This window comes from Pinus tabuliformis, chromosome 3_1 (assembly GCF_031772625.1).
Source record: "Pinus tabuliformis cultivar Carrire ecotype Pingquan chromosome 3_1, CPIR1, whole genome shotgun sequence".
Classification (NCBI taxonomy): Eukaryota; Viridiplantae; Streptophyta; class Pinopsida; order Pinales; family Pinaceae; genus Pinus; species Pinus tabuliformis.
The window spans coordinates 663,267,208-663,294,381 of NC_142301.1; the positions used below are offsets into that span (position 1 = coordinate 663,267,208).

Here is a 27,174-nt window from a genome sequence, read left to right on the forward strand (position 1 = left end):
TGCTACTAATACTTCTGATTATGCTGGTGCGTTCAGTCCTCCTGTGATCTGCAATCCTTTGATACCATGTTGAAATTTCTAAATGTTACCCATTAGAAATCCCTACTACATTATCTGGTTTATTTCACCTACTTGTTTATTCCCTAACAAGTTATTTATTCATATTAAATGAAAATAAACACAAATGCAACCTTAAGTCATATACAAATCAACAATTGAAATACTAGACAAACACACAAGGGACACCTTTGTTTTTGGACAATTGTCTTCGGAAAAACCCATTGCGGGAAAACCGGTGCAACATTTTTGAGGGTTTTATTATTATGCATATTTCTTGAGTACAACTAGGGTGCCAAATTGGCTCACCCAATAGAGATTTTTACATGATAGTGACACCTCTTCTTGGAGACAAATATTCAGCTTCTCAACACTATTTTGCCCCACGAAAAACCTTCCGACGCTTCTCCAAGGCTCTACGTCAGCGCTGCTAGCCTCTACATAGCTCTAGAACCCTCTGCATCAACCTTCTGCCTCTCTACGTCAGCTTTCTAGCCCTCTGCGTCACCCACGCAGGCCCCTCATCCTCTGCGCATCCTCTAGCTGCCTCTGCGTAGCCTCCTCAGTCACTATGCTGGCCCTTTGGCAATATCTCTGCCTCTTTGCGATGTACTCATTGCCCCTCGCTGCAACGCAGATCACTTGTTCAAATTTTCTTAGCAAACCCCGCTCCAGAAAATCAAACTGACTGATCAATCTTGGTGTATCTCCAACAAACCCTCAAGCCTCCTCTTATATTTTTCCTGTTGAGTCTTCAACAGTCGAGATTAAGTCTCTAATCAACGACTAAAATTAGATTTGGCTTGATCCATGTGATTTAGAACATTCTCACTCAGTTTTATATTAATACCCATTAATATTTTAATTTTCCTAAGTTTACACTTAGGAACTCCATTAAAAATATTAATTATTTTAATATTTCTCTAATCGGGTGGAATTTCCCCAAACCATTTCTGGGTCTTGGAGATTTCATGTGCTTTAGCCTCTTCTCCAATTTTCATGGCTAGAGCACATCTGATGCTACCCCAAATCAACACAAGCAACCTCCTGGAGAAAATTTTTGGCTTCTTATTAACTCTCTAGAACTGGAAAACATCATCCGGATTCACTGTTTCTGCCCCTCTGTCTCTGCGTCCCCTCTCTAGCTCGAACTCTTCTGGTAGAATGCTGTTGCTTTTTGGGAAATTGAACTGTCTAAGGAAATTAATCTCAAGTGTGTACCTCCATCTACCCATTGACTTCTTCTTATAATCTCACTGTGGGACTCCAATGGACAAGATTAAAACTTAATCAATGGTTAAGATTATTTCCTAGTCGATCCGTGTGAGTTTCTAGGGAAGTCTCAACTTCGAAAATTAATTCCTGTTAATTAATCAATTTTCCTAAGTGAGACTTAGGAAAAATTACAATCACTGATTAATTAACTTAATTAAGGCATTTCTAGGTGGATTTTCCTGAAAAGTTTTCTGGGTATAGAGTGCTAGTGTTTCTCAGCCTCTCTAACAACTGTCAAGACTAGAACATCATCTGATGCTACAAAAACTAACACTCCCTCTTAGTGAGGAAGGTGTTCTAGTGTTGAACTGCTCCAAGACCTTGTCTCTGCATCATCTCTCTATACACGCTGCCCACCAACAACTGCGCAACTTTGATGTTGCATCTGTGGTGCTACAGACACTACTATTCTGCTGCCAACTCTACATCTGCACTGTAACTCCCTCTCAACTGTCGCTGCTGGTATTGCAACTATTGGAATTGAGAAGCATCCAAAATACTGAATCAATTGTGTCTATGTGTTGCATCTATCTCTTAAGCATTTGACTACTACTAGCTTTTGCACTATTCTCTAAGGAATCTACGCTACTGCTGACTCTTCTACTAAGCCTCCTGCTCTGTTGTCAAAACTGCTTTGCGCTCCTCGGCACCTAACTGCGACTATTCTGCAATTGTTGCTCTGGTATCTAATTGCATCACTAACACTGATCCATCCTGCTACTAAATATTGTGGGCCCCCATAGTAAGGTAATGATCCATGAGGAAGACACCTCAATGGACCCTACCCAAACCTCTGCACAACACTGGGATTATAGCTCCATATCACCCCACCTCACTCCTAGAGGTATAGCTACAAACTATGTCACAGGGTTCGGCGAACCTGAAGCTTCAGGTTCGAAATTTGGCGAACCTGAAAAAAAATTTGAAGTTAGTTCAGGTTCGCCGAACCTGAAATTCGAACCTCAAGTCGAACACGAACCTCATCAAACTTTATCGAACCTAATCGAACCTCAACGTGAACTTAAACGAATTTTTTGAGGTTCGACGGTTTTTTGGCTCTCGCCTTAAGCTCCGCAGGCACTTTAATACAACGAATTTTTTTCTACCTGTAATAGGCATTCCTATCCTACATACTTCCATTATGCAGAGTTGATGGTTGCAATTATCTTTGATGTTGTTAGCTTATTGGTAGTGAGCTTTGGAAAATAAATGGTTGAATTGCCTTTGGACTATTTAGGATTTGGACTTAACATGATAATATATTATTTCATAAAAGCCAAGGTGAACTCTTAGCTCAAAAGCAATTCCACATGTTGGGAAGTTAGATTGTATTGGGTAGAGAGGAGTCCACGACTCCATTAGCACTCTGGCCTCAAATCATTTACGAAGATATCCTGTTGTATGTTTCATTTTTATTGCATGATATATAACGGTTTAATGTGAATGACTATTCTTTTACTTTTTGGTGAGGGCTTCATATTGTTAATGAATGGAATGTTTTCACATTATTGTTATTCATATATGCAATTTATGCATGCATATTGTTACATCTAGGGAGCATAACACTCTTGTTATTGTTTGGCGTAGTGTGGCGCTGCTTTTTTTTGTTTAATCGTAGGATTCATATCTGAGGTGCATGTTGATTGTTGTGGACAAGGCAATCTATCGATAGGGCTGTTATAGGATTGTATAAAATGAGGGTTGTAATAGGATGTATAAAAACACATCAAAGTTTTGGTTGATTGAGAGTGGAGAGGTTTTGGATAAACATCGGTGGATATACTTGGCAAGTAAAGATCTAGTGGCACTTAACAGCCGCTGCAATTATGCAAATAATAATAATGGTGATTTTAGGTTAGGCTAGTTTTCTAAATAGCTCGGCTTCAATAGTTCAATCTATGTTCCTCACATAGTGAACTTGGAGGAGCTTTGAAAGTCGTTGAAACATCCAATAAAAGCTCAACTTCTGCTTTCATTGCTGCTCTTTTGTATGACTTAAGGTGACAAAGCCTAGCATCTGTGGACAGTGGACAATAATTTTGTGTGTAGTTTTGATTTTTTGAGTTATTATTGTGCTTTTTCTGAGCCCTTTTTAGTCATTCTCACAGCTTTAGTCATAGCTTTATTGCATTTTCCCTTGACATGTAGCAGTCTGTACAGTTGTTCTCACTTCTTGAGTAATAAAAATATTGTGTATTACTTGTTTTGATGTGCACCATTTTTGTGGGCTGTAGCTGAATATTTTCGTACTGCAATAGATATATTATTGAGCTTTTATCTGTTTTCTGCTTCTCTTTGTCAGCTTTGGAATTGGTTTTTTTTTTTTTAATTGTTGAATTTTTTAACAGTCACTCTCAACTTATTGAATCACCGATGCACTATGTATTTGCTATACAATGACAAATCCTTACACAACAAATCATGCTTGCACTGTTACTATCATATTACTAGTATTTGACATTCATTTAAATTTTGAACACTGAAAATTATGTCATTTCTTTTTGCAAACTACTATTGTGTATGTTTACATTTAACTATTCATGTATGTTTACTAATAAGAATTTGTATTCATGTGTTTATGGATCGATTTTGAATTTTCTATTATTTTGTCATATATATATATATATATATATATATTGAAAAATATGCATAGTCGAACCTAATGCCGAACCTCATTCGAACCTGATCGGAAAATTCGAATTCGAATCGAACTTAATCGTTGTCGAACTCGAATTCGAACTCGAACCATGTGACATAGGCTACAAACATGGCGAAGTTTTCCTCCAATCTGGAGGAGAATTTGTCTATCTCCGTGGATGTTGCCGCTTGCTCCTGCTTCTCTAGCTTGTCCTTCTTCCTTTGAGGACATTGAGTATTGTAGTGGCCAAAATCGCCATACCTGAAGCACTTGACCTTAGATAGGTCCTTCTTTTTCTTCTTCTCGCCCTGTCCTTGACTGGCACCCATTGATGCAAGGGCCATATTCTCTTCCTCCTTCTCACCTTTCGAACCTAGACTGTTGCTACCATTGATAGAGGTCTTCACAATTGCTCGCCTCATCTCCTCCTGCTACAGGTCTGACCACATCCGGTCCCACCTAGGTAGAGTATCTTGTCCTAAGATACCTTGGACGAAGATCTCCCAATCCTTTGAGACATTGTTCAGTGCCAAACATACAAGCTCTATGGCTTGAGGTGCCTCTTGAATGACTGCAAGCTGATCCTTGATTTTGTGAATTTTGGTGAGAAAGGGATCAATGCCTTCACTGCGGAAATTCCAAACCGGAATCTCATGGTAGCAATTGGAAAATATTCTCCTGATTGTTAATTTAATTTAATAATTTATTTATTTTGCTACAACAAATATTGAATAAATCACACTACAACCTACACAAATAAAACTGTGGAAGAATAAACATTGGAAGAAATGCTAGAACGCACATAAAATTAGTAGTTATTTTTGGACAAACATCCTAGAAAAAACCCAACTTGGGAAAACCAGTGCAACAGCTGAGGGTTTTATTATTATGCAACAGTGAAATAATCGGAGTACCAGTGGATGACGAAACTAGCAACCCTACAGAGAAATACTGGCAAAATTCTGGAGAAGAATTTTCCTCACACGACAAGTAATCTCTCGGCACAACTTACCTTCAGAATTTTGGCCCTTTGAGCCTCTCTGCCAGCCTCTGCGCTGCTTTGCGAAGTTGGCTGGATGTCTTTGCAACTATCACTTTGTCATCTGACTGCATCAATTGTCACTGATTCATCCTGCTACTCAACAGTGTGGGCCCCCGTAGCTAGGTATTGATCCATGAGGTGGACTCCTCAAGGATCCTGCCCATCTGTAGCACTTTGGGGCTACAACACCAAGTCAGCCCACCTCACTCCTAGAGGTATGTCAGCAAACATGGCGAAGTCTTCCTCCAGCTTGGAGGAAAGCCTATCAACCTTTGCTGAAGTTGCTTACTGGTCCTGCTTCTCCCCCTTGTCCTTCTTCCTAAGAGGACACTGGGTACTGTAGTGACCAAGCTCACCACACCTGAAGCACTTGACCTTTGACAGGTCCTTCTTCTTCTTCCTCTGCTCCCCCTGTCCCTCATTGGGACCCTTAGATGCGAGGGCCACATTCTCCTCCTCCTTCACTTTCTTCGATCCGCTCCTGCTGCCACTGATGGAGCTCTTCAATAGAGCTCATCTCAACTCCTATTGCAAATCGGCCCACATCTTGTCCCACCTTGGCAAGGTATCTCTGCCCAAGATACTTAGGATGAATACCTGCCACTCCTTTGAGACATTGTTGAGTGCCAATTGCACTAGCTCTGTGGGTTGAGGCGTTGCCTCAACAACTGACAACTGGTCTCGAACCTCCTGAATCTTGGTGAGGAAGGGGTCTATTCCTTCCCCTTTCTGCATCATGATGCATCTCAGCTTCTCCTCTAAGTACATCTTTCGCTAATTGAAAGTACCTTGGCATAGCGTGGAGAGGGTCTCCTACATCTCTTTGGTAGTTCCTTTGCCTGCTATATGTGAGACAATATGATCCCTGACTCTGTCTAGGATCAACCTCTTCACTCGTGCCCTCTCCTTTCTGTACTCTTTCATCTGATCTGCATCCATGGGAACTGCTACCACTGCATCAATATATGTTTTCAGGCCAAACTCATCTAGAAAGAAAAACATCCTTGCTTTCTAGATGGCGTCGTTGGAAGCTCCATCCAACCTGTCCTGATCACGAAGCCCAGTAGTGGCCATCTCAACAAAATGTTGAAAATCTTCTCTTTCCTTCTGCTCAGTTATTCGCACTCCCTTCTGGAGTGAGAAGATTTACTCACAACGACTATTGATTTGCAAGGTTAAAATCAAACTTGTTCAGACTAAAAGTTCCTTGAGGAATATTTTCCCTCTATGTGTGCTCTTCTTCCTTCCACCCGACGCTGGCTTTGCGCTAGAAAACTACTGCAAAACCAGTGTGCCCAACTAGAGATTTGCTCCACAAAAATACTGAGCTGCTCCCTCTGTCTCTGAAATCACTTGGTCTGGGGTGATCAAATTTTTCTATCGCTTACTCAGAAAAATCGAATCTCCTCAAGTAACTCGACCTCTTGGTAAAGTGACTGCGCTTCCGCTGGGAATTTCGGTCTGCTGTTGAAACTTTACAACGAAATTCCTTCCCTCTTCACCTCTGAGCTATCTGGTTGATCAACTGCATTTTGAAACCACGTGAAAATTCCAAACTATAATCCTATTGCAACAATTGGAAATTATTCTCCTAATTGTTAATTTAATTAAAAATTTATTTACTGTTCGCGGCAGCAAATACAGAATAAATCACTCTCCAACCTACACAAATAAAACTACGGAAGAATAAACGATGGAGAAATGCTAGCACACACAGATAAAAATAACACAATTATTTTTGGACAAAAATCCCCAGAAAAACCCAACTTGGGAAAACCAGTGCAGCAGTTGAGGGTTTTATTATTATGCAACAGCCAAATATTCTTAATACAACTAGATGTCGAAACTTGCAATCCCACAGAGAAATATTGGCAAAATTTTGGACAGGAATTTTCCTCACCCCACAGGTAATCTCTCGGCACAACTTGCCTTCAGAATTTTGGCCCTTTGTGCCTCTGCGTCAATCTCTGCAGTGCTCTGCAAAGTTGGTTGGACGTCTAGCCTCAGACTGGACTCTGATGAAGTTGTTCTGCCTTTTGTTGACCAGAAAGATGCTTCTCCGGCACTCTGGGACTCCTTCTCGGCCTTTGGAACTGAAAACGTCAATCTCTCCTAGCAAATTGACTACGCTGCACTAGCGTCAGCCTCTCTGTGGCTCTCTTGCCTCTCTACAAATGCATTCACTAGATTTGGAAACCTTCCTCCGTCTTCACTGCCTCTGCCTCTCTCTCACTGCTTCGATCTTACTAGCTCTCTCTCCAGCGACTAACTGCGGTTACTCAGTAAATCGATCTGCTCATGAAAATTAAACCTCTCAAGTGTCTTCTCCATCACCACATCGACCTCCTCTTATAATCCTCTGTTGGAGCACCAACAAGCAAGATTAAAACTTAATCAATGGCTAGGATCATTTATGGATCGATCTGTGTGAGTTTCTCAATGATTCTCACCTTGACTTAATTAATACCGAGTAATTAACCATATTCCCTAAGTTTAGACTTAGGAATTATTTAAAAACTGGCTAATAATCTAATTAAGTAATTTCTAGGTGGAATTTCTAGAAACGATTTCTTGGTTTTGGAGATTTCATGTATTCTAGCCTCTTCACAAAATTTCAAGGCCAGAACACATCTAATGCTACCAAAACTAACACTCCCTCTTAGTGAGGAATGTGTTCTAGTGCTACTACACACCCTATAGTAGTACCCTGTCTTTGCATCATCTCTTGTCACGTTGTTGAAGTTTGGCTACTGAGCCCACCAACCATTGCGCAACTCTGATATATGTTGCATCTATGCTATTGCTGATCCTGCTAAACTGCTGCCAACATTGCATCTGCACTGCAACTCCCTCTCATTTGTTGCTGCTGCAACTGCAACACTTGCAACTGAAAAGCATCCAAAATGTTGAATCAACTGTGATCAATATAATGCATCTGTCACCCGAGTGTTTGACCACTCCTAGTATCTACACTATCATTGAAGAATCTGTGTTGCTGCTAACTCTGCACTGCTGCCAACTCTACACTGCGCTCCCCAGCATCTGACTGCTACTAGTCTCTGCAACTGTCACTTTAGCATCTGACTGCATCAACTGTCACTGATCCATCCTGCTACTCAACACTATGGGCCCTCGAAGCTAGGAATTGATCCATGAGGTGGACTCCTCAAGGATCCTGCCCATCTGTAGCGTTCTAGGGCTACAACACCAAGTCACTTGACCTTGCTCTTGGAGGTATGTCAGCAAACATGGCGAAGTCTTCCTCCCGCCTGGAGGGAAGCCTATCGATCTCTGTTGAAGCTGCTTGTTGGTCCTGCTTCTCCTCCTTGCCCTTCTTCTTGAGAGGACACTGGGTACTGTAGTGACCAAGCTCACCACATCTGAAGCACTTGACCTTCAACAGGTCGTTTTTCTTCTTCCTTTGCTCCCCTTGTCCCTGACTGGGACCCTTAGATGTGAGGGCCACATTCTTGTCCTCCTTCACTTGCTTCAATCTGCTGCTGTTGCCACTGATAGAGCTCGTCTCAACTCCTCCTACTGCAAATCGGCCCACATCCTGCCCTACCTTGGCAAGGTATCTCTTTCCAAGATACTATGGACGAATACCTACCACTCCTCTGAGAAACTGTCAAGTGCCAATCGCATTAGCTTTGTGGGTTGAGGTGTTGCCCCAACAATTGACATTTGGTCTCGGACCTCCTGAATCCTAGTGAGGAAGGGGTATATGCTTTCCCCTTTCTACATCTCAACTTCTCCTCTAAGTACATCTTGCGCTGCTTGGAAGTACCTTGGTATAGCGTGGAGTAGGTCTCCCACATCTCTTTGGCCGTTCCTTTGCCCGCTATATGTGAGACAATATGATCCCTGACTCCGTCTAGGATCAACCTCTTCGCCTGTGCCATCTCCTTTCTGTACTCTTTTAGCTGATTTGCGTCCGTGGGAACTGGTAGCATGGCATCAATATATATTTTTAGGCCAAACTCATCTATAAGGAAGGACATCCTTGCCTTCCAGATGACATAGTTGGAAGCTCCATCCAACTTGCCCTGACCACGAAGCCCAGTAGTGGCCATCTCAACAAAATGTCGAAAATCTCCTTTTTTCTTTTGCTCAGCTGCTACTCTGCTATCCACACTCCCTACTGGAGTGAGAAGATGTTAAAATTGGCAACTAGGGCCAAACTCCATGTGTGTCACCTTGTTTATGGTAGCCTATATTTTTCTTGGATTCCTCTCTCCGAGAGGTGTAGGATTGATCTAACGATCATCTGATTCTGACATGTATTCATGGAGATATGAATTTATTTGTATTCTTGACAATTTGTCAAGGTCGACCAGCAAGCAAAACAATGATTTTCGCCCCCAACTTATCCTCAATGTTTCATATAAAAGGAGGATACCTTGTGGCATTATTCCACTCATCTCATCTCACATTCTTCTCTCTCTCCTACGCATTAGAGGAGCATCTCTCTCTCACACGTGTGGCTGAAAGGAGGACACAGATTCTGGTTAGGGCAGCGTTGACTTGGGTTGACCGAGCTGCAGGTGGGCAGATTTGATAGCGTTGGCTAGCGTAGTCTCCTCTTTGACTGCGGATTGGGTTGGGATGCCCCTCCTAAGCAGGCCGCATTTCTGAACAACAGTTTGGACTTCTGTTTGACCATACTTTGACCAACATTGCTTGTCAAAGGTTGACCTTGGTTTGACTAGAATTGACTGAAGGTTGACTGGATATTTCAGACTGTTTTGGGCTGCCTCTTGCTGTTGGAGGCCGATGTTGACTAAGCATTGACTGAGGTTTACTAGAGGTCAAATCTGACCTGTTTGACCAACTTTGACTTTGCTGGTTAGGGTTTTGCTGCTGTTGTCATAAAATTACAGATTTGTATAATTATACTATCTCTCTGTCTCTGTTGAATTATTGAAGAATATAAGAAGAATTGATCAAGGGTTTCCCCGCATTGGGGTTTGTCCTTGGCTGGTGCCACATCTTGTGTCCTCTTGTCTTGGTTTGTCTTCTACTGTATATATTTATGTTTTATCTTCATTTTACTATCATGTTGATGTGATTGCTATTCAAGAAATTGATATTGCGCTAATAAGAAAATTTGAAGTAAATTGCTCTTAAGCATAGAACATACCATAATTTAACATGGTATCAGAGGTGAAAGAGTAATCACCGAAGACAATTGGAAAAGACAAAAGGCTCAATGGGTTCCTCATCCCACTCCTTGGCCAAAGAAAAGCTCCGTGAGAAGTCTGACTATCATAGATGGAAGATGTTTCTTGACCTGACATTGGAAGAACAAGAAGTGTTGGACTATGTGAAGGGTAAAATCCCGGAGTCTCCATCAAATGCACCAGCTGCTACAAAGAACAAGGACACTAAGGGTGAAGTCAAAGTGAAGAGAATTATCAGAGATTCCATTGACAAGCGTCTAGTGGCCTACATCTTTGATTTGAACACATCCAAGGAGATCTACGACAAATTGGTAAGCAAGTTTAAAGTTAGTGATGCAAATCAAGTTTTGTTCCTCAAAAATACGTTGAAGGATATTACGAAGGGCAAGGACGAGGATATTCAATCCTACTTCTTAAGGATCATTGAGATCAAGAATGATCTTCTATCGATTGGAGAAGTCATTCCTGACAGGGAACTAACTATCACTACCCTTAGAGGGCTCCCATCCGAATGGTATATATTTTGAACCACTCTTCTCAATAATGATCGAATTCTCGAGTTTGAAGAACTGATGTCGAGATGCATTCAAGAAGAGACAAGGATGGTGGAGCAAGAAATGCTTTCAAATAGAGGCAACCCTACTGCTTTCTCCTCTCATGCTAAAAGGAGAAATAATTTTGGGTCCAAAGATCATTTCAAAGGAAAGCCCGAATCGAAGGGTGGAAGGAAGGGAAGATGCTTTGTTTGCAATAAATTTGGCCACTATGCAAGGGATTGTCCAAATAGAAAGGACACATCAGACAATGATGATCACAATCACTCCAGGCGTAACTTCAACAACAACAATCAAAGAATGGCAGGTTCAATGGCAAATGAAAGAGGAATGTTGGAAATCAAGGAAGTAGTCAACCCTCCAAGAAAGCAAGGAACTCCAGGTATGAATCAAATGTTGTTAACAATAAGCAAGATGAGTATTAACTTATATTGCCCCTCTCCACTACCTTTCCTCCAGACTCGTTGGGAAATTGGCTTATTGATAGTGGTGCCTCAAGGCACTTCACTGGTTACAAGGAAGCTCTTTCTAATTTGATAGAAAAGGAGACAAACTTGGAGATTATTCTTGGAGACAATGCCACCTATCCTGTAAAGGGTGTAGGGAATGTTACCCTTCAATTGAATTAGGGTAACACAATCCATTTACAAGAAGTTTTATACGTACCTGATCTCAAGAACAACCTGGTGCCCATTTCGGCAATGTAAGACAAAGGCTATACAAGGTGGCATTCATCGATGGAAAGGTACGTGTTCTTGGGTTCTAGGTTGACTCTTTATATCAAGTTGGAGGAAGTCCATTAGGGGCCATGTCTTGCGACACATCTCTACAATCTGAACTATGGCACCAGAGGTTTGCCCACCTTCATTATAAGGCTCTACCCGATGTAAGATAGATGGTGACAGGGATGCCTGAGTTCAAAGTAGAGCATGAAGGTGTATGCCCGAGATGTGCCGAAGGAAAGCTTAAAAGGGGACCATTCCCCTCAAGTAATAGCAAGACTTCAGATATTTTGCAGTTGGTTCACTCCGACATATCTGGTATGATGCCTGTAAACTCTTTGGGAGGATATCTATATTATCTCACTTTTACAGATGATTATTCTCGCAAGACTTGGATCTACTTCTTGAAAAAGAAGGATGAAGTGTTCACCTGGTTCTGTCACTTCAAAGCCTTGATCGAAAATCAAACCAAGAAGAGAATCAAGATATTAAGGACTGATAATGGGACCGAGTATGAATCCAATGAGTTCCATGACTTTTGCAAAGAAGCTGGCATTAAGAGGGAGACCACAACACCATACACTCCTGAGCAGAATGGTGTGGCTGAAAGGAAGAATTGTACAATTATGGAAGTTGTTCGTGCCATGCTCCATGATCAAAGGCTTCTGAAGTTTCTATGGGCTGAAGCTGCAAATACCACCGTATATGTTCAAAACCGATGCCCTCATCAAGCATTGGACTCAAAGACTCCCGAAGAAATGTTCACTGGTAAGAAACCCGATGTCTCTCATTTTAGAATTTTTGGAAGTCCCGTATACTTTCATGTGCCAAAAGAGAAAAGAAGCAAATTGGGTGCATCTGGAAAGAAAGGAATGTTTGTGGGTTATAGCGAAAATTCTAAGGGCTATAGAATTAATATGGCTGGTCAAAAGGAAGTCAAAATAAGTCATGATGTCACCTTTGACGAAGATATGGCTCTTAGCAAGGTTGACAATCTTCCTATTCCAAGGAAGGATAAAGACGCTGACACCAGGAAGTCGGATGAAAAATAAGATGAAACAATGTCGGATGTTGAATAACCTATGGGTCATATTGATCCTCCTCCTTAAGAGTCCTCCTCTAGGAAGAGGCTCTCATGGCTTAGGGGGACTCTTGAAGATGCCGAGAGACATATTGCACCAAGATAGACTTTCCGTGAAAGCAAGAAGCCAACCACCTATAAGGGATACTTGACCATTATGAGCACCATCATTCAAAACGAGCCTTCATCATTCGAAGAAGCCGTGAAGCATCAAGTATGGAAGGATGCTATGAATGAAGAATACTTTTCCATCATGAAGAATGATGTCTGGGATGTGGTCCCCAGACCCCAGGACAAATCAATTGTCACCTCGAAATGGCTTTACAAAATCAAGCATGGAGCTGATGGGAGTGCTGAAAAGTACAAGGCTCGCTTTGTTGCTCAAGGCTTCTCTCAAAGGGAAGGTGTGGATTACGATGAAGTTTTTGCACCAGTTGCCCGATACACCACCATCCGCTTGATCATAGCTCTTGTTGCTTCGCAAGGATGGAACCTTCATCAGATGGATGTCAAGACCGCTTTCTTGCATGGTTCGATTAAAGAGTAAGTCTATGTAGAACAACCTGAGGGATTTGAGATTCATAATCGGGAATCTCATGTATGCAGGTTGAAGAAAGCTTTCTATGGGCTGAAGCAAGCATCTCGAGCTTGGTATGAGAGGATCGATAACTATTTGATGAAGCTGGGATTCACTAGGAGTGAAGTTGATCCGAACCTTTACTTTAAGGTTGAGGTTGATAAGCCTCTCATACTGGTGTTGTATGTTGATGACCTCTTTCTGATTGGTGCAGACCCTCTCATTCACAAATGTAAGAGGGAGTTGGCTTCCGAATTTGAGATGAAGGACCTAGGACTGAATCACTACTTTCTAGGGTTGGAGGTCTAGCAAAAGCCAGGAGAAATTTTCCTATCTCAAGGAAAATACGTGGTGAAGATATTGGAGAGATTTGGAATGGTGGACTGCAAGCCTGTGACTACCCCGATGGAGCTTAACTTCAAGAAGTTATGCGATAGTGCTATCGGACCTATATTGGGAAATGCTTCTGAGTATCGTAAACTCATAGGAGCACTGATGTTCTTGGTGAAAATTCGTCCGGATATATGTTTTGCAGTCAACACATTGAGCCAATATATGGTTGAGCCTCATCACTCACATTGGATTGGTGCCAAGAATCTTCTGAGATATCTTCGGGGCACAATCACTCATGGATGAAGATACACTGCCAGAGATGTGAGGCTGCATGGTTATTTCGATGCGGATTGGGCAGGCAGTGTGGTGGATCACAAGAGCACTTTTGGGTGCTGTTTCTCCTTGGGTTCTGCTTTGATATCCTGGATGAGTAGGAAGTAGAAGTCGGTGGCTTTGAGCACCGCTGAGGCCAAATACAATGCTGTGAGTATGGCCCCCTATGAAGCTGTCTGGTTGAGGAAGCTCTTCAATGAGCTGTTTAGACATATGCTGGATACTATCGTGATCCTCTGCGACGACTAGAGTGGGATTCATTTATCAAAGAATCTCGTATTTCATGATCGCTCCAAGAACATCGATATCAAGTACCACTTTATCTGGGATATGGTACAACGAGGAGCAATAAGGCTCCATCATATTGGGACTAATGAGCAGATCACTGACATTTTGACGAAGCCCCTGGGAAAGGTCATTTCTTGGCTTTTCGAGAACGACTAGGAGTCTTGGAGAGACCCTCTTATGAGGGTCCTGTATGATATGCACATTGAGCTCTGGGAGCTCCGGGGGGCTTGGGGTACTTGGAGTGATGAGCAACCATAGGGTGAGTGATTCAACCTTCCCCTAGTGGTTCAACCTTCCCCTATGATACCCCGTGGCGACATTTAGGCAGGATGAGTGGTTCATCCTTCTCCTGGTGAGACATCCTACCCATGCAGTCTGGGACTCATGGGAAGTACATCTCATCTGGCCAATGAGTAGGGAAATGAGGATAGGGACCATAGAACTACCGATGGACGCATTGTGTACTACCGTACTCCCTATGCTAGGATGATATTGATCTGGGATCAATTGGAACTGACTTCGGGTCAGTAAGAGTGGTATGAGACACTCTCTTTATTTGGAACTGATTTCGGATCAGTAAGAGTGGTATGACACACTCTCTTCATTCGGACTGACTTCAGGCCAGTAAGAGTGCTATGAGAGACTCTATTATTTGGGATTGACTTCGGGTGAGTAGAGAATGTTATGATACATTCTCGATCACTTCTTCTTCATAGTTCAGCAGAGTAGAATAGTGTAGAGCAGTGCACTGATGGCAGAGATAGTATTGACAGATAGATGGATTAGCATATGGAGTTCTCCCTAGTTGAGAGGGAGTGTTAAAATTGGCAACTAGGGCCAAACTCCATGTGGGTCACCTTATTTATGGCAGCTGATATTTTTCTTGGATTCCTCTCTCCGAGAGGTGTAGGATTGATCTAACGATCATCCGATTCCGACATGTATTCATGGAGATATGAATTTATTTGTATTCTTGACAATTTGTCAAGGTCGACCAGCAAGCAAAACAATGATTTTCACCCCCAACTTATCCTCAACGTTTCATATAAAAGGAGGAGACCTTGTGGCATTATTCCACTCATCTCATCTCACATTCTTCTCTCTCTCTCCTACGCATTAGAGGAGCATCTCTCTCTCACACGTGTGCTGAAAGGAGGAGGACACAAATTCTGGGTAGGGCAGCGTTGACTTGGGTTGACGGAGCTGCAGGTGGGAAGATTTGATAGCGTTGACCAGCATAGTCTCCTCTTTGACTGCGGATTGGGTTGGGTTACCCCTCCTAGGCAGGCTGCATTTCTGAACAGCAGTTTGGACCTCTGTTTGACCATACTTTGACCAACGTTGACTGTCAAAGGTTGACCGCAAATTTGACCAGAATTGACTGAAGGTTGATCGGATATTTCATACTGTTTTGGGCTCTTCTTGCTGTTGGAAGCCGAGTTGACTAAGCATTGATTGGGGTTGACTAGAGGTCGAATCTGACCTGTTTGACCGACTTTGACTTTGCTGGTTAGGGTTTTTCTCCTGCTGTCATAAAATTACAGATTTGTATAATTGTACTATCTCTGCCTCTCTCTGCTGAATTATTGAAGAATATAAGAAGAATTGATCAAGGGTTTCCCCGCATTGGGGTTTGTCCCTGGCTGGTGCCACATCTTGTGTCCTCTTGTCTTGGCTTGTCTTCTACTGTTTATATTTATGTTTTATCTGCATTTTACTATCACGCTGATGTGATTGCTATTCTGGAAATTGATATTGGGCTAATAAGAAAATTTGAAGTAAATTGCTCTTAAGCATAGAACATACCATAATTTAAAAGAAGATCTGCTCACAACAACTCTTGATCTACAAGGAAAAGATCGAACTTCTTGAGGCTAGAAGTTCCTTGAGGAAAATTTTCCCTCTGTGTGTGCTCTTCTTCCTTCCACCCGACGTTGGCTTTGCTTTAGCAAGGTGCTGCAAAACCACCGTGTCCAGCTAGAGATCTGCTCCATGAAAAGACTGAGTTGTTCCCTCTTCTTCTGGAATTAATCAATTTGGAGCAGTGTGGCACTGATCACGAGTTTTTGAAATCGGCGATATTATCGGCCGATACATTTAATTTTTTCGGCAATTTTTATGAAAAAATAAAAAATCGCGGAAAATATATATATATATATATATATATATATATATATATATATATATATATATATATATATATATATATATCTATTTTATGAGGAGGAGGAGGTGACACAACCTACCCAAGCTACCACTGTCACCAGTAGAGGATGTGGTCTACCTCCTGTAGCTCCTAGTTCTTTAGCTTCTAGAGCACAGCAGAGTCCACTGCCAACTCCACCGACATCTACATCTAGAGGGGCAAAGGAAATCAATAGTATTAGACTTTAGTTATTTGGTTCATTTCATTGTATATGACATTATGACTCATGATATGAGATACATTATTATATTTTTGGTTGATATTTTGAGGCTGAGTTGGGAGTGATGAGTCAGGACTTACTATCCAGGACATGATTCAATATTATGTGCACTAGAAATGATATTAAACATCTTATATATTAGTTCTTTTATCATATTCATGTGTCAATGTATTTATTTTATGTTGTAGATGCTTTAGATATTAAAAAAATTGAAAAAAATGAATATTTTTGTATGTTATGATTTTTTCCTGATTTTTACGATTTTTTCCGATTTTTTCCCCACACCGATTTAATCCCGATAACGATTAATGCAACATTGATTTGGAGAGATCGAATTTTTCTGCCCCTTACTCAGAAAAATCGAATATCCTCAAGTAATTCGGCCTCTTGGCAAAGTGACTGTGTTGCCCTTGGGAATTTCGATCTGCTGCTCACACTGAACATGAAATTCCTTCTCTCTTCGCCTCTGAGCTCTCTGACTGATCAACTGCGCTTTGATATCATGTGAAAATTCCAAACCAGAATCCTATTGCAGCAACTGGAAATTATTCTCCTAATTGTTAATTTAATTTAACAATTTATTTATTGTTTGCTACAACAAATACTTGATAAATCATACTGCAACCTACACAAATAAAATTGCAAAGAATAAATGCTAGAGGAAATGCTAGCGCACATAAAAATAACACAGTTATTTTTGGACAAAAGTCCTCGAAGAAACCCAACTGGGGAAAACCAGTGCAACAACTGAGGGTTTTATTATTATGCAGCAGTGAAATAATGTGAATACAATTGGATGCCGAAACTTGTAATCCTACAGAGAAATAGTGGCAAAAATCTGGAGAGGAATTTCCCTCAACCCAGAGGCAATCTCCCGGCACAACTTGCCTTCAGAATTTCGGTCCTTTGAGCCTCTGCGTCAGCGTCTGTGTTGCTCTATAAAGTTGGCTAGACTGCTAGCCTCAGACTAGACTTTGATAAAGTTGTTTTGCCTTCTGCTGACCAGAAAGACTCTTCTCCTAGTAAATTGACTTTGCCTCTAGAGGCTACTACGCTGCCCCATCACCAGCCTTTGTATCGCTGTCTTGCCTCTCTGCAAATGCACCCACTGGATCTGGAAACCTTCCTCCAACTTTGCTGTCTCTGCCCTTCTCTCACTGCTTCGATCTCACTAGCTCTCTCTCCTGCAACTGACTGCTGCTACTCAGGAAATCGATCTGCGCATGAAAATTGAACCTCTCAAGTGTCTTCTCCATCACCACATTGACCTCCTCTTATAATTCTCTGTTGGAGCACCCACGACTAAGATTAAAACTTAATCAATGGCTAGGATCATTTATGAATCGATCTGTGTGAGTTTTTAGATGATTTTCACCTTGACTTAATTAATACTGATTAATTAACCATATTCCCGAAGTTTAGACTTAGGAAATATTTAAAAACTGGTTAATAATCTAATTAAGTCATTTCTAGGCGGAATTTCTAGAAACAATTTTTGGGTTTTGGAGATGTCATGTATTCTAGCCTCTCCACAAAATTTCAATGCTAGAACACATCCGATGCTACAAAAACTAACATTCACCCTTATACATCCTGATGTTTCTCAGCTTTTCTTTCAAGAACATCTTTTGTTGTTCAAAAGGATTTTGATACAACTGAGCGACAACATCCCACATCTCCTTGGTAGTGTTCTTGCCAGATATATGTGAAACTATATGGTCCCAGACTCCATCCAGGATCATCTTCTTCGCCTTGGCCATTTCTCTCATATACTCTTTCAGTTGATCTGCATCAGTCGGTACTGCCAATATGCTCTCTAGAAAGCTCTTCAGGTAGTGTTCATCTAACAGGAAGGACATCCTAGCCTTCTAGATGACATAGTTGCAGGCTCCTTCTAACCTATCTTGATCTCTAAGCCCAGTTGTGGCCATCTTTGAAATTGGAATGGAGATCTCCCTCTTTCACATGCTTCACTGTTGTATTTGCTATTCACACTCCCTTCTAGAGTGAGAAAATCTGCTTGCAGCGTTTGCCAACTGCAACTGGGAATTTGGGATTTCTAAACTAGAACCCTCTGAGAGAAATTCCCTCTATGTGTGCACTTTCTCTTCCACCCAACATTGATTCTACTCTAGCAACTGCTGCAAAACCATTTTTCTCCTAAACAAGGAATTTTCTGAGCGAAAATATGAGCTATTGAATCTCCCTCTGCCTACTGGAATCACTTAATTTGGCAAGCCAAATTTTTCTGCAACCCTGCACTGAAAAATGAAACTGCCCAACAATTTGCACTACCTGGCTAGGCACTGCGCAACCCTAGAAAATTCATCTTGCTGTTCTCTCTGAACAACAAATTTTCTTCTTTTGCTTCTAAGGTTTGCCATCTTATCAAATTTGCTCTAATACCATGTGAAAATTTCACTACTAAAATTTTATTGCAGCAATTGGAATTAATTCTTCTAACTGTAAATTAATTTAGCAGTTTATTGCTATGACAACAACGAATTAATCACATTGCAATCTTCACAAATAAAAATACCGTGGAAGATAAACTGAAAATTGTGAAGATACTACACACACATACAAAAGATATAACATCGTTATTTTTGGACAAAAGTCCCCAGAAAACACAACGTAGGAAAACTAGTGCAGCAACTGAGGATTTTTATTATTAAGCAGCGGTGAAATGTTTTTTGAGTAGAATAAATGTCATCAAACTGGCGAATCTATCCAAGAGAAATACTGGCAAAAATTTACTGGGGGATTTTACCCTCTCTTCGAGCAATCTCGACACTATTTGACCTCTGAAAAGCTGGCTGTCCAGGTGGTCTGCACAAACTCTGCGTCACCCCAGCGCTGCTTGCCAAACAAACTGCGTGAAACTGCTGCCAATCTAGTCGTCCTGTCTGTTGTTGACTAGGAAAATGCTTCTTTGGCCCTCTGCAAAATCTGCCCAGCCTCTAGAACTGAAAACGTCTTCCACTTCAGCCAAATCGAGCTGCTCACTTGAGGCTCTGCGCTGCCTCTGTGCAGCCTCTTGGAGAAAAATTTCGGCCAACTCTTTCTGACTCTCCGAAACTTGAAAACTTTCTCAGGACTCACTGTCTCTGCCCCTCCTTATCTATGTGTCCCCTCTCTGGCTCAGACTCTTCCAGCAGAATGTTGCTGCTCTCTGGAAAATCGAACTGCCCAAGGAAATTGATCTCAAGTGTGTACCTCCATCTATCCATCGACTTCTTATAATCTCACTGTGGGACTCCAACAGCCAAGGTTAAAACTTAATCATTAGCTGAGATGATTTCCTAGTCAATCTGTGTGTGTTTGTAGAGAAATCTCACTTTCTTCAGTTAATTCCTGTTAATTAATCATTTTTCCTAAGATAGAGTTAGGAAAAATTTAATTACTGATTAATTAACTTAATTAAGGCATTACTAGGTGGATTGTACTGAAACCTTTTCTGGGTTACGGAGTCCTAGTGTTTCTCAGCCTCTCTGATAACTGTCGAGACTAGCACACCATCTCATTCTACAAAAACTAACACTTCCATTCCTTTGACTGCAAACCATACAAGGTTAAAGTTTTTGTGCTGTCTGCCAAAAAAGGCTTCGTCTTCTGTTGGGTCTACATCCCCCATATTTTTTCCCTCCAGTATAGCTTTCCTGCAGGACCTGTGAGAAGCAAACTTTATCATTTTATGACCATGTACACCCCCATATCCATTGCGTCTGTCCAAACCTGTTGATCCTTTTCCTCATGGAGTCTGGTCATTGCCATTTCTTACTGATCCTTGTATCTGCACCACTCACACTTTGACTAACCAGTTAGCCCCAAATTATCAGCACTCATACATTCCCCTTGAAGACTCTAGGCTCCCTGTATTCTCTCTTTGTAGATGTCTACGAGAGTTACTCTCCCACCCACCTGGAGCTATTCTCAAATCTCATGAGAATTCTCTATTCCCTGTCAGACCAATCCATGCATCCAAATCAATCTGGACATTTTTCCCATTTCCAACCTTCCATGCCATTGGTATCAAAGAATCTCTCTCATGATAGCTTTCCAAAGCATTAAGCTATCCTTACATAATTTATTCCCATTCCTCACCCATTCTAGAAAAGGGGCTGTCCACATGTATTTCAATACAAGACTGTCCTCCTCAGCACCTCACCAGAAATCAGTCTCCATGCAGATTTTACAGAAAGGGCTTTTTCAAAAAGATCTAATCTATTCATACCCCAACTCCCCCCTTCTTTTGGCTTGCAGAGGGATTCCCATTGGACTAAAGGAAGCCTTCTCTTCCCACAAGTAAAGTTTCATGAAACTTTGCTTAGGTATTCTATTTAGATAATGTTTCTTGCTAGCTGGCGCTGTTGTCTGTACATTTTAAATTGCGTGTTTGGAGTTTTGGGACTGCTATTTGTAATAGTATATAATACGATTTTTCTCATCAGATCTCATTATTTTGGATTGGTTCTTTTGCAGGGTTTTCAATTTCTTGTAGATGACTCTTGTGGTTTTGCAAGTATAGCAGGGGATTTCTTGGAAATTTTAGTGGATGAATATGTACGTACTCCTGTTGTCATGTATACAACTAGAGATCCAAGCAGTTTTATGAAATTTCAAGATTTAAGAAGTTCCGTGACAAGAAGGCTTCATGATGCGATCTCTTTTGTCAAACTTTCATCTTTTAGTGGGCTCACAGTACCAGTGGGGCTTTCTTCTTTGGCTAAAAGTATGGACATATATCCGTGCTCTTATCTTGTTAAAATTGGCAAAATTGAGAGAAATGAAATGCGAACCTAGAGTTTGCATGGTGTTGATTCATTTATTGTGTCTTGAGTTTTTATGAGCTTACTTTAATATGAATTAACATGTTTGAATATTTATGTAGCTTGTAAAACAATGGTATTCATAATTGGTAACAATTTAGTTAATTTTTTTCTACTTGTTACTAGTACCTCATTAACTCAAAATACCTCATAAAGTGGGTATTGCAAGGAGACTTTCGAGACTGAACTTAGCTCCTGTCCTGTTGTCTGGATGTTTTATTCTGGAGAGTATGAGATTGACTTTTCTTATTCACAAACAAAAGAAAACAAGGCAAGAATAAATATTGCTCAAAACAGCAAACTGCAAAAAGGAAGATCTCCATCATTTCCATCCTATTTCTTCTTTTGTTTTCTTGATCAGAGAGCTATTACTTCCCTTGAAGATTATGCTAAGCAAACATACTGATCCTATCTCCAGTTATCAAAGGTTTGGAACCACCACCACTCTTAAACTAACCCCTGACCCCTAAATCGTTATCCCATTCAGCATACAAGAACTTGGAGCAGTAGCAGCTTGGAGGAAAAAATTGCAGCAGCATCTTGGAGCTTGTTATCAAGCTTCAAAGTTGGAAGGCAGTTTTGAGCTTGGAGCAGCAGGGAAGTTGCCTGGGACAGTGTTACTGCAAAATCTAGCAATTCAGTGTAAAGCCTTGCTAAGCAATTTAGATTGAGAACAACAATGGGATTAGTTACCACTGTCACCTTCGCAACTAATCCCGTCATTGCTGTTGTTGGATATAATCCAAACTAGGGAGACTTCCCTTGTAGATTGTAACGACCAAAAGTTGTATACGCACTGGGATATTTAAAATACTTCGTAGACAAAGACATCCATTGTAGGATAGTAATTGTAAATTGTATATTGTATAAAAGAATTGATGTAGGATGATACAAATGAGAATGAAGGTTCTGTATATATAACCAAGAAGTACCCTTTCACTAACGGTTATGTCCTTAGGGACATACCTTTTCAATAATTGCTAACTACTTAATCATTAATCTTATTTGTTGTCTTTTACATTATTTGCGTTTATTTTTATATAAATTAAGTTTATTACATTGCCTTCCCCTTCAAAAAGTGTTGTCCTCGAAGCTTACTGATGATGGATCGGATCTCTTCTGTCGTTCGGAATATTTTCTCATTTCTGAACTTTCATCTTTGTTGATACAAGACGATATGATGGTTTGAGCGATAGACAAAATTGTCACACTAAAAACAATGTGGAAAAATTCGAAGTCGGGATTAAATCGGCAAGGGTCCAGAAATTGAAAAAGTCATTAAAGTCAGGAGTTTTTTGAAAAAGTCGGCAAAATTAAAAAAATACAAAAATATTAATTTTTTTTAAAATCCGATTTTTTCAAAAAACAAAAAAAATTGTTAAAGAAACTACCTCATTCACGATTTTTTGGAAAAAGTCCCGATTTAATCCTAACTTTTTCGATTTAATCCCGACTTTTTCAATTGGGAAAAACTTGGCAAAAAATCGGCCAATTTAATCGGCCAACAAAAAAAATCACATTTTGGGAATTTAATCCCGATTTTCTCCGGACTTTCTCCACACTGCTAAAAACGGATTAGACCATCCTAGATTAATCTTCTGGGAAATCTTTTGACCCTTGGAGATGTGTGGTGAATAGTTATCGTATGACTGGATTGAACTTATTTCAGTAGTGTTCGGAACATAAGTTTGTTTATGTTATGCGTGAAAGATTTGTAGATTTATTAAGGCGTTTACTCTTGTGATTCAAATGTAGTTAAGGAATTTTTCTTGTTTGAACTTCCTTAAACGTTTTTATGGAAGTTTCCTCTAATGAATCCTTATTTGGGGTGTCCTCTATATGAACGACAACCTCTGAGTACGTTTTTACTTCAATACGCCTTGGATTTTCCTAAACTGCGAAATTAGTGGTATTGATGTTTGTTTCTTCAGTTTGGACTGCTACATCTGGAAATTTTGATGCTTGCTTTGTGACAAGTTCTTTGGACCTATTTGTCAATGATTTATTTTCGTCCTTAAGTTTTTTAATCTATTTGAGTAGATTTTGATTATGGATTTTGAGATGTAAGCATTCCTCATTCTTTGAGTTAACTTTATTTTGGTCTTCACGCTTCTCGTCTTTTAAACACTTGATTTGTTCTACTAATGTTTGGTTAAGGCTCTTTAAATGTAAATTTTCTTCTTCTTGTTCTAATAAATGCTCCTTGACTTCCTTCTTTGATGCTTTAGCTTTCTTGACTTGTTCAAGTAGTTTTTCTTGGTGATCTTTGAGCTGCAAAATTTCTGTCTTTGCTGCAGATGACTTCTTCAAGCTCTTTTTGCTTCTTTGATATAGTTTTTTCGTTATCTTGAAACATCAAGTTTGAGATATCCTTAAGGTCTTCTAATGAAGATTTTATTGATTTTGATTTACTTGTTATGTCTCGAAACGTGATCATATTCCCTTTATAAGGAAACGTCAAAACTTGTTTCTCTATGTTTAACATGAATGTACCCAAATCCTTAAACTGGGGTTGACCGAGTATGATGGCAGTTTTTTTTATCTGTCCTTACAACATGAAATCGAGATATGTACTCATAATGACCTATTGTCAATTGTAGATCACTAATTTTATACTCTTTTTGGTCAAAATATTTTTCTTTACACCAATGCTTAGATCTGGAATTAATAGTTGATTTTCCAAGTTGATGTTGATATAATCTTTGTTGTTGCTTGCGCTGATAGCGACATTAACTTCTCTTCCTTGGATACTTCCTTTAATGTAATTACTTCGTGATCTATAACTGAAAGACCTTTATAGGAAAACCTTTCTTTCTTCATCATTTTAGAATTGAGCTCCATCATTTTTTTTTCAATGATTGATCCCATTTGTTTTGTCAAGATGACTTAAAGTATTATGTAATCTAAATATATAAAAGTTCTTTTAATTTGATGGATTATGAACAGTTAGCTATCAATTGGAATATTCTCCAAATTTACCTTTTTATGTTTTATAAGAATATATATCTTCCTTTAATCCACTAAGGAATAAAGTTTAATACTACCATTTTCTTATATTCACTTATATATAATTGAATGTTTCTCTTTATACTTATATAAAGAGATATGCTTTCATGTAACCTTCTTAATTTTTAATATTTTTTTTTTTAACTTTATATTCTCTCCTTTTTTTTTGACTTGAACTTTTCTTTAAAATACCCCTTTATAATATAAAAATTCTCTTTATATTTTTTTTTTTTTTTTGAAAAGTTACAACTCTAGTAAAACGCGACTAATCTCTTTGGGGTATAATGTTGATTTGTGGTAGCATCGGATTTGCTCTAGCCATGAAAATTGGTGGAGAGACTAAAGCACATCAGATCTCCAAGACCCAAAAATCGTTTTGAGAAATTCCATCTGGATGAGGAGTTATTAAAATAATTAATATTTTTAATGGGTTCCCAAGTCTAAACTTAGGAAAATAAAAATATTAATGGGTATTATTAAAGATAAGGATGAGAAGCTTCTAAGAGACGAGGATCAAATCTGTTTTAATTTTAGCCGTTGATTAGAGACTTAATCTCGACCTTTGATTCGTCAACAGGAAAAGTATAAGAGAAGACTTGAGGGAGATTTGGAGATACACCAACATATATTCAATATCCCAAGGAAAATCGATTTTCAGAGAGGGTGAAATCGATTTCAGAGGGAGAGTTGCAGGGTGGAGGAAGAGGGGGTGATTAGCAGCAGTCAGGGAGCTCAGAAGAGGTGACGTAGGGACTCTGAGAGACAATGCAGAGGGAGACGCAGTTCACAGAGACTTAGTGGATGGCACAGAGAAGGATAGAGCAGCGCAGAGCCACGCAAAATGACACAGGGCTGACGCAGTAGGGAAAGGAAGTCCTCCAGGGTGTCAGAAAGTCTCGGAGAAAAGTCTTAGGTGTTTTCTCCTAGTGTCTATGCAAATTTTTTTCTGTAAAAGTGATTGTTGCTGAAGATTAATAAAACCCTCCTCTACTGCACTGGTTTTCCCACATTGGGTTTTTCTGGGGACAATTGTCCAAAAATAACTGTGTTGATGTGTTTGATTCTTGTGCATATATTTGTTTCTGTATAATGGTGTGATATCTGCAGTAGAATTTATTTTAATATTTACTAAAGGAATTTCATAAATAACTTATTGAGAAATAAGTAGGTAAAATAAATCAGTTGCTACAGTAATAGAATTTCTGTTTAGAAATTTTCACATGGTATCAGAGCAAAGATTCAGAGACAGGAAGGGAAAATCAATTATGGGTCAAGGGCATGATGCAGAGGCATCCACGTCAGGAGACTTGTGTAGATTTTCAAAAGAATGCACAAGAGATAGAAATTTTGATTTCTCTATGTTGGCTTCCAGATTGGAAGAAGAAGTTGCTTGCGTAGCAAGCTCTGCATCATCAGGGGTATGGTATATAGATAGTGGAGCCTCCTGGCATATGACAGGAATCCGGGAATGTTTCTCAGATTATCAGGAGGAAAGAATGAATTTTCAGATCACCATGGGGAATAAGGCAAAGTGTACTCCAGTAGGGAAGGGTACTATAGTTTTTCAAACAGAAACAGGAGAGCGGTTCTGAGCTACCAATGTGCTGCATGTGCCAGGACTGGGGATGAACTTACTTTCCGTATCTCAACTTCAAAGCAAGGGCTATGATGTTTTCTTCATTAAGGAGAAAGTATACGTCAAACACTCGAGTTGGAAAAAGAAGGTAGAGATCGGAATCAAAAGTAACAGGTTGTAAAGGTTGCAGCGATAATCACCATGGCACTAATAGGCAGTAATGGAGACAAGGATTTGAATGAACTATGGCAAAGAAGGATGGGACATTTGCACCATGGGGCTGTGAGAATTCTCAGGAAAACTGTAAGAGGGGTTCCAGATCTTAGTACTGAACGAGATGTTGTATGTAGAAGGTGTGCTTTGGCCAAGTATGCCAAAGCAACGTTTCTTAGAAGTAGAAATAGGGCCAAGAGTGTACTAGGATTGATACACTCAGATATCTACAGATCGATGTCCACAAAAGCTCTTAGTGGTGCCGAGTACTTCGTCACCTTCATCGATGACCATTCAAGGAAGACTTGGATCTATTTTTTGAAAGCCAAGGATGAGGTTTTCTATCGATTCAAATATTTCAAGGCTCTAGTGGAGAATCTGACAGGAAAGAAAATAAAAGTGTTGTGCTCAGACAATGGTGGAGAGTATGTCGACAAGGACTTCACCGATTTTTGTGCTAGGGAGGGCATCAGAAGAGAGTGGACAACTCCCTACAATCCGGAGCAGAATGGAGTAGCAGAAAGGAAGAACAGGACTATTGTGGAAGCAGCTAGGGCAATGATGTATGATCAGGATATGCCAAAATTCTTGTGGGCAGAAGCATGCAGCACGACAGTCTATGTTTAGAATAGAACTCCGCATAGGGCATTGGGCAAGATTACTCCAGAGCAGGTCTTCATCTGGAAGACACCTAAAGTTAGTCATTTCAAGATATTTGGGAGCTTAGCATATTGTCGTATGCCCGAGGAGAAAAGGAAGAAGTTAAATCAAACTACAGAGAAAGGATATCTTGTGGGATATAGCGAGAATGCTAAGGCATATAGAATCTATCTTACAGGGAGCAGGAAGGTAGTAGTTAGGCGAAATGTGAAGTTCATGGAAGATAGGGCCTTCAGAAAATCTCGAGAAATGCCTTCCGAGGAGCAGTCAAAAGATGAGCCGTTGGTCAAACCACTTCAACCAGTGGAAGCCAGTACAAGAAATTCTCCTTCAGAATAGAAGGAATCACGGGAAGAGGAAGAACTAACAGATGCACCTACTACT

General features: G+C 40.1%; 1 protein-coding gene across 6 annotated transcripts in view; it reads left to right on the plus strand.

Moving 5' to 3' along the window:
- LOC149188853 (plasma membrane, autoregulation-binding site, misato segment II, myosin-like, tubulin/FtsZ protein) overlaps positions 1–27,174 on the plus strand; it is a 303,802-nt gene that overhangs the window by 238,195 nt on the left and 38,433 nt on the right. For all 6 annotated transcript variants that reach the window (XR_016255843.1, XR_016255844.1, XM_089411709.1 and 3 more), the window contains one exon: positions 20,989–21,238. Coding sequence is in view for 4 of the 6 variants with exons in the window: in XM_089411709.1 (XP_089267835.1) it covers positions 20,989–21,238 (250 nt within the window). In the remaining 2 variants the exon portion in view is untranslated. The remainder of the gene's footprint in view (positions 1–20,988; positions 21,239–27,174) is intronic.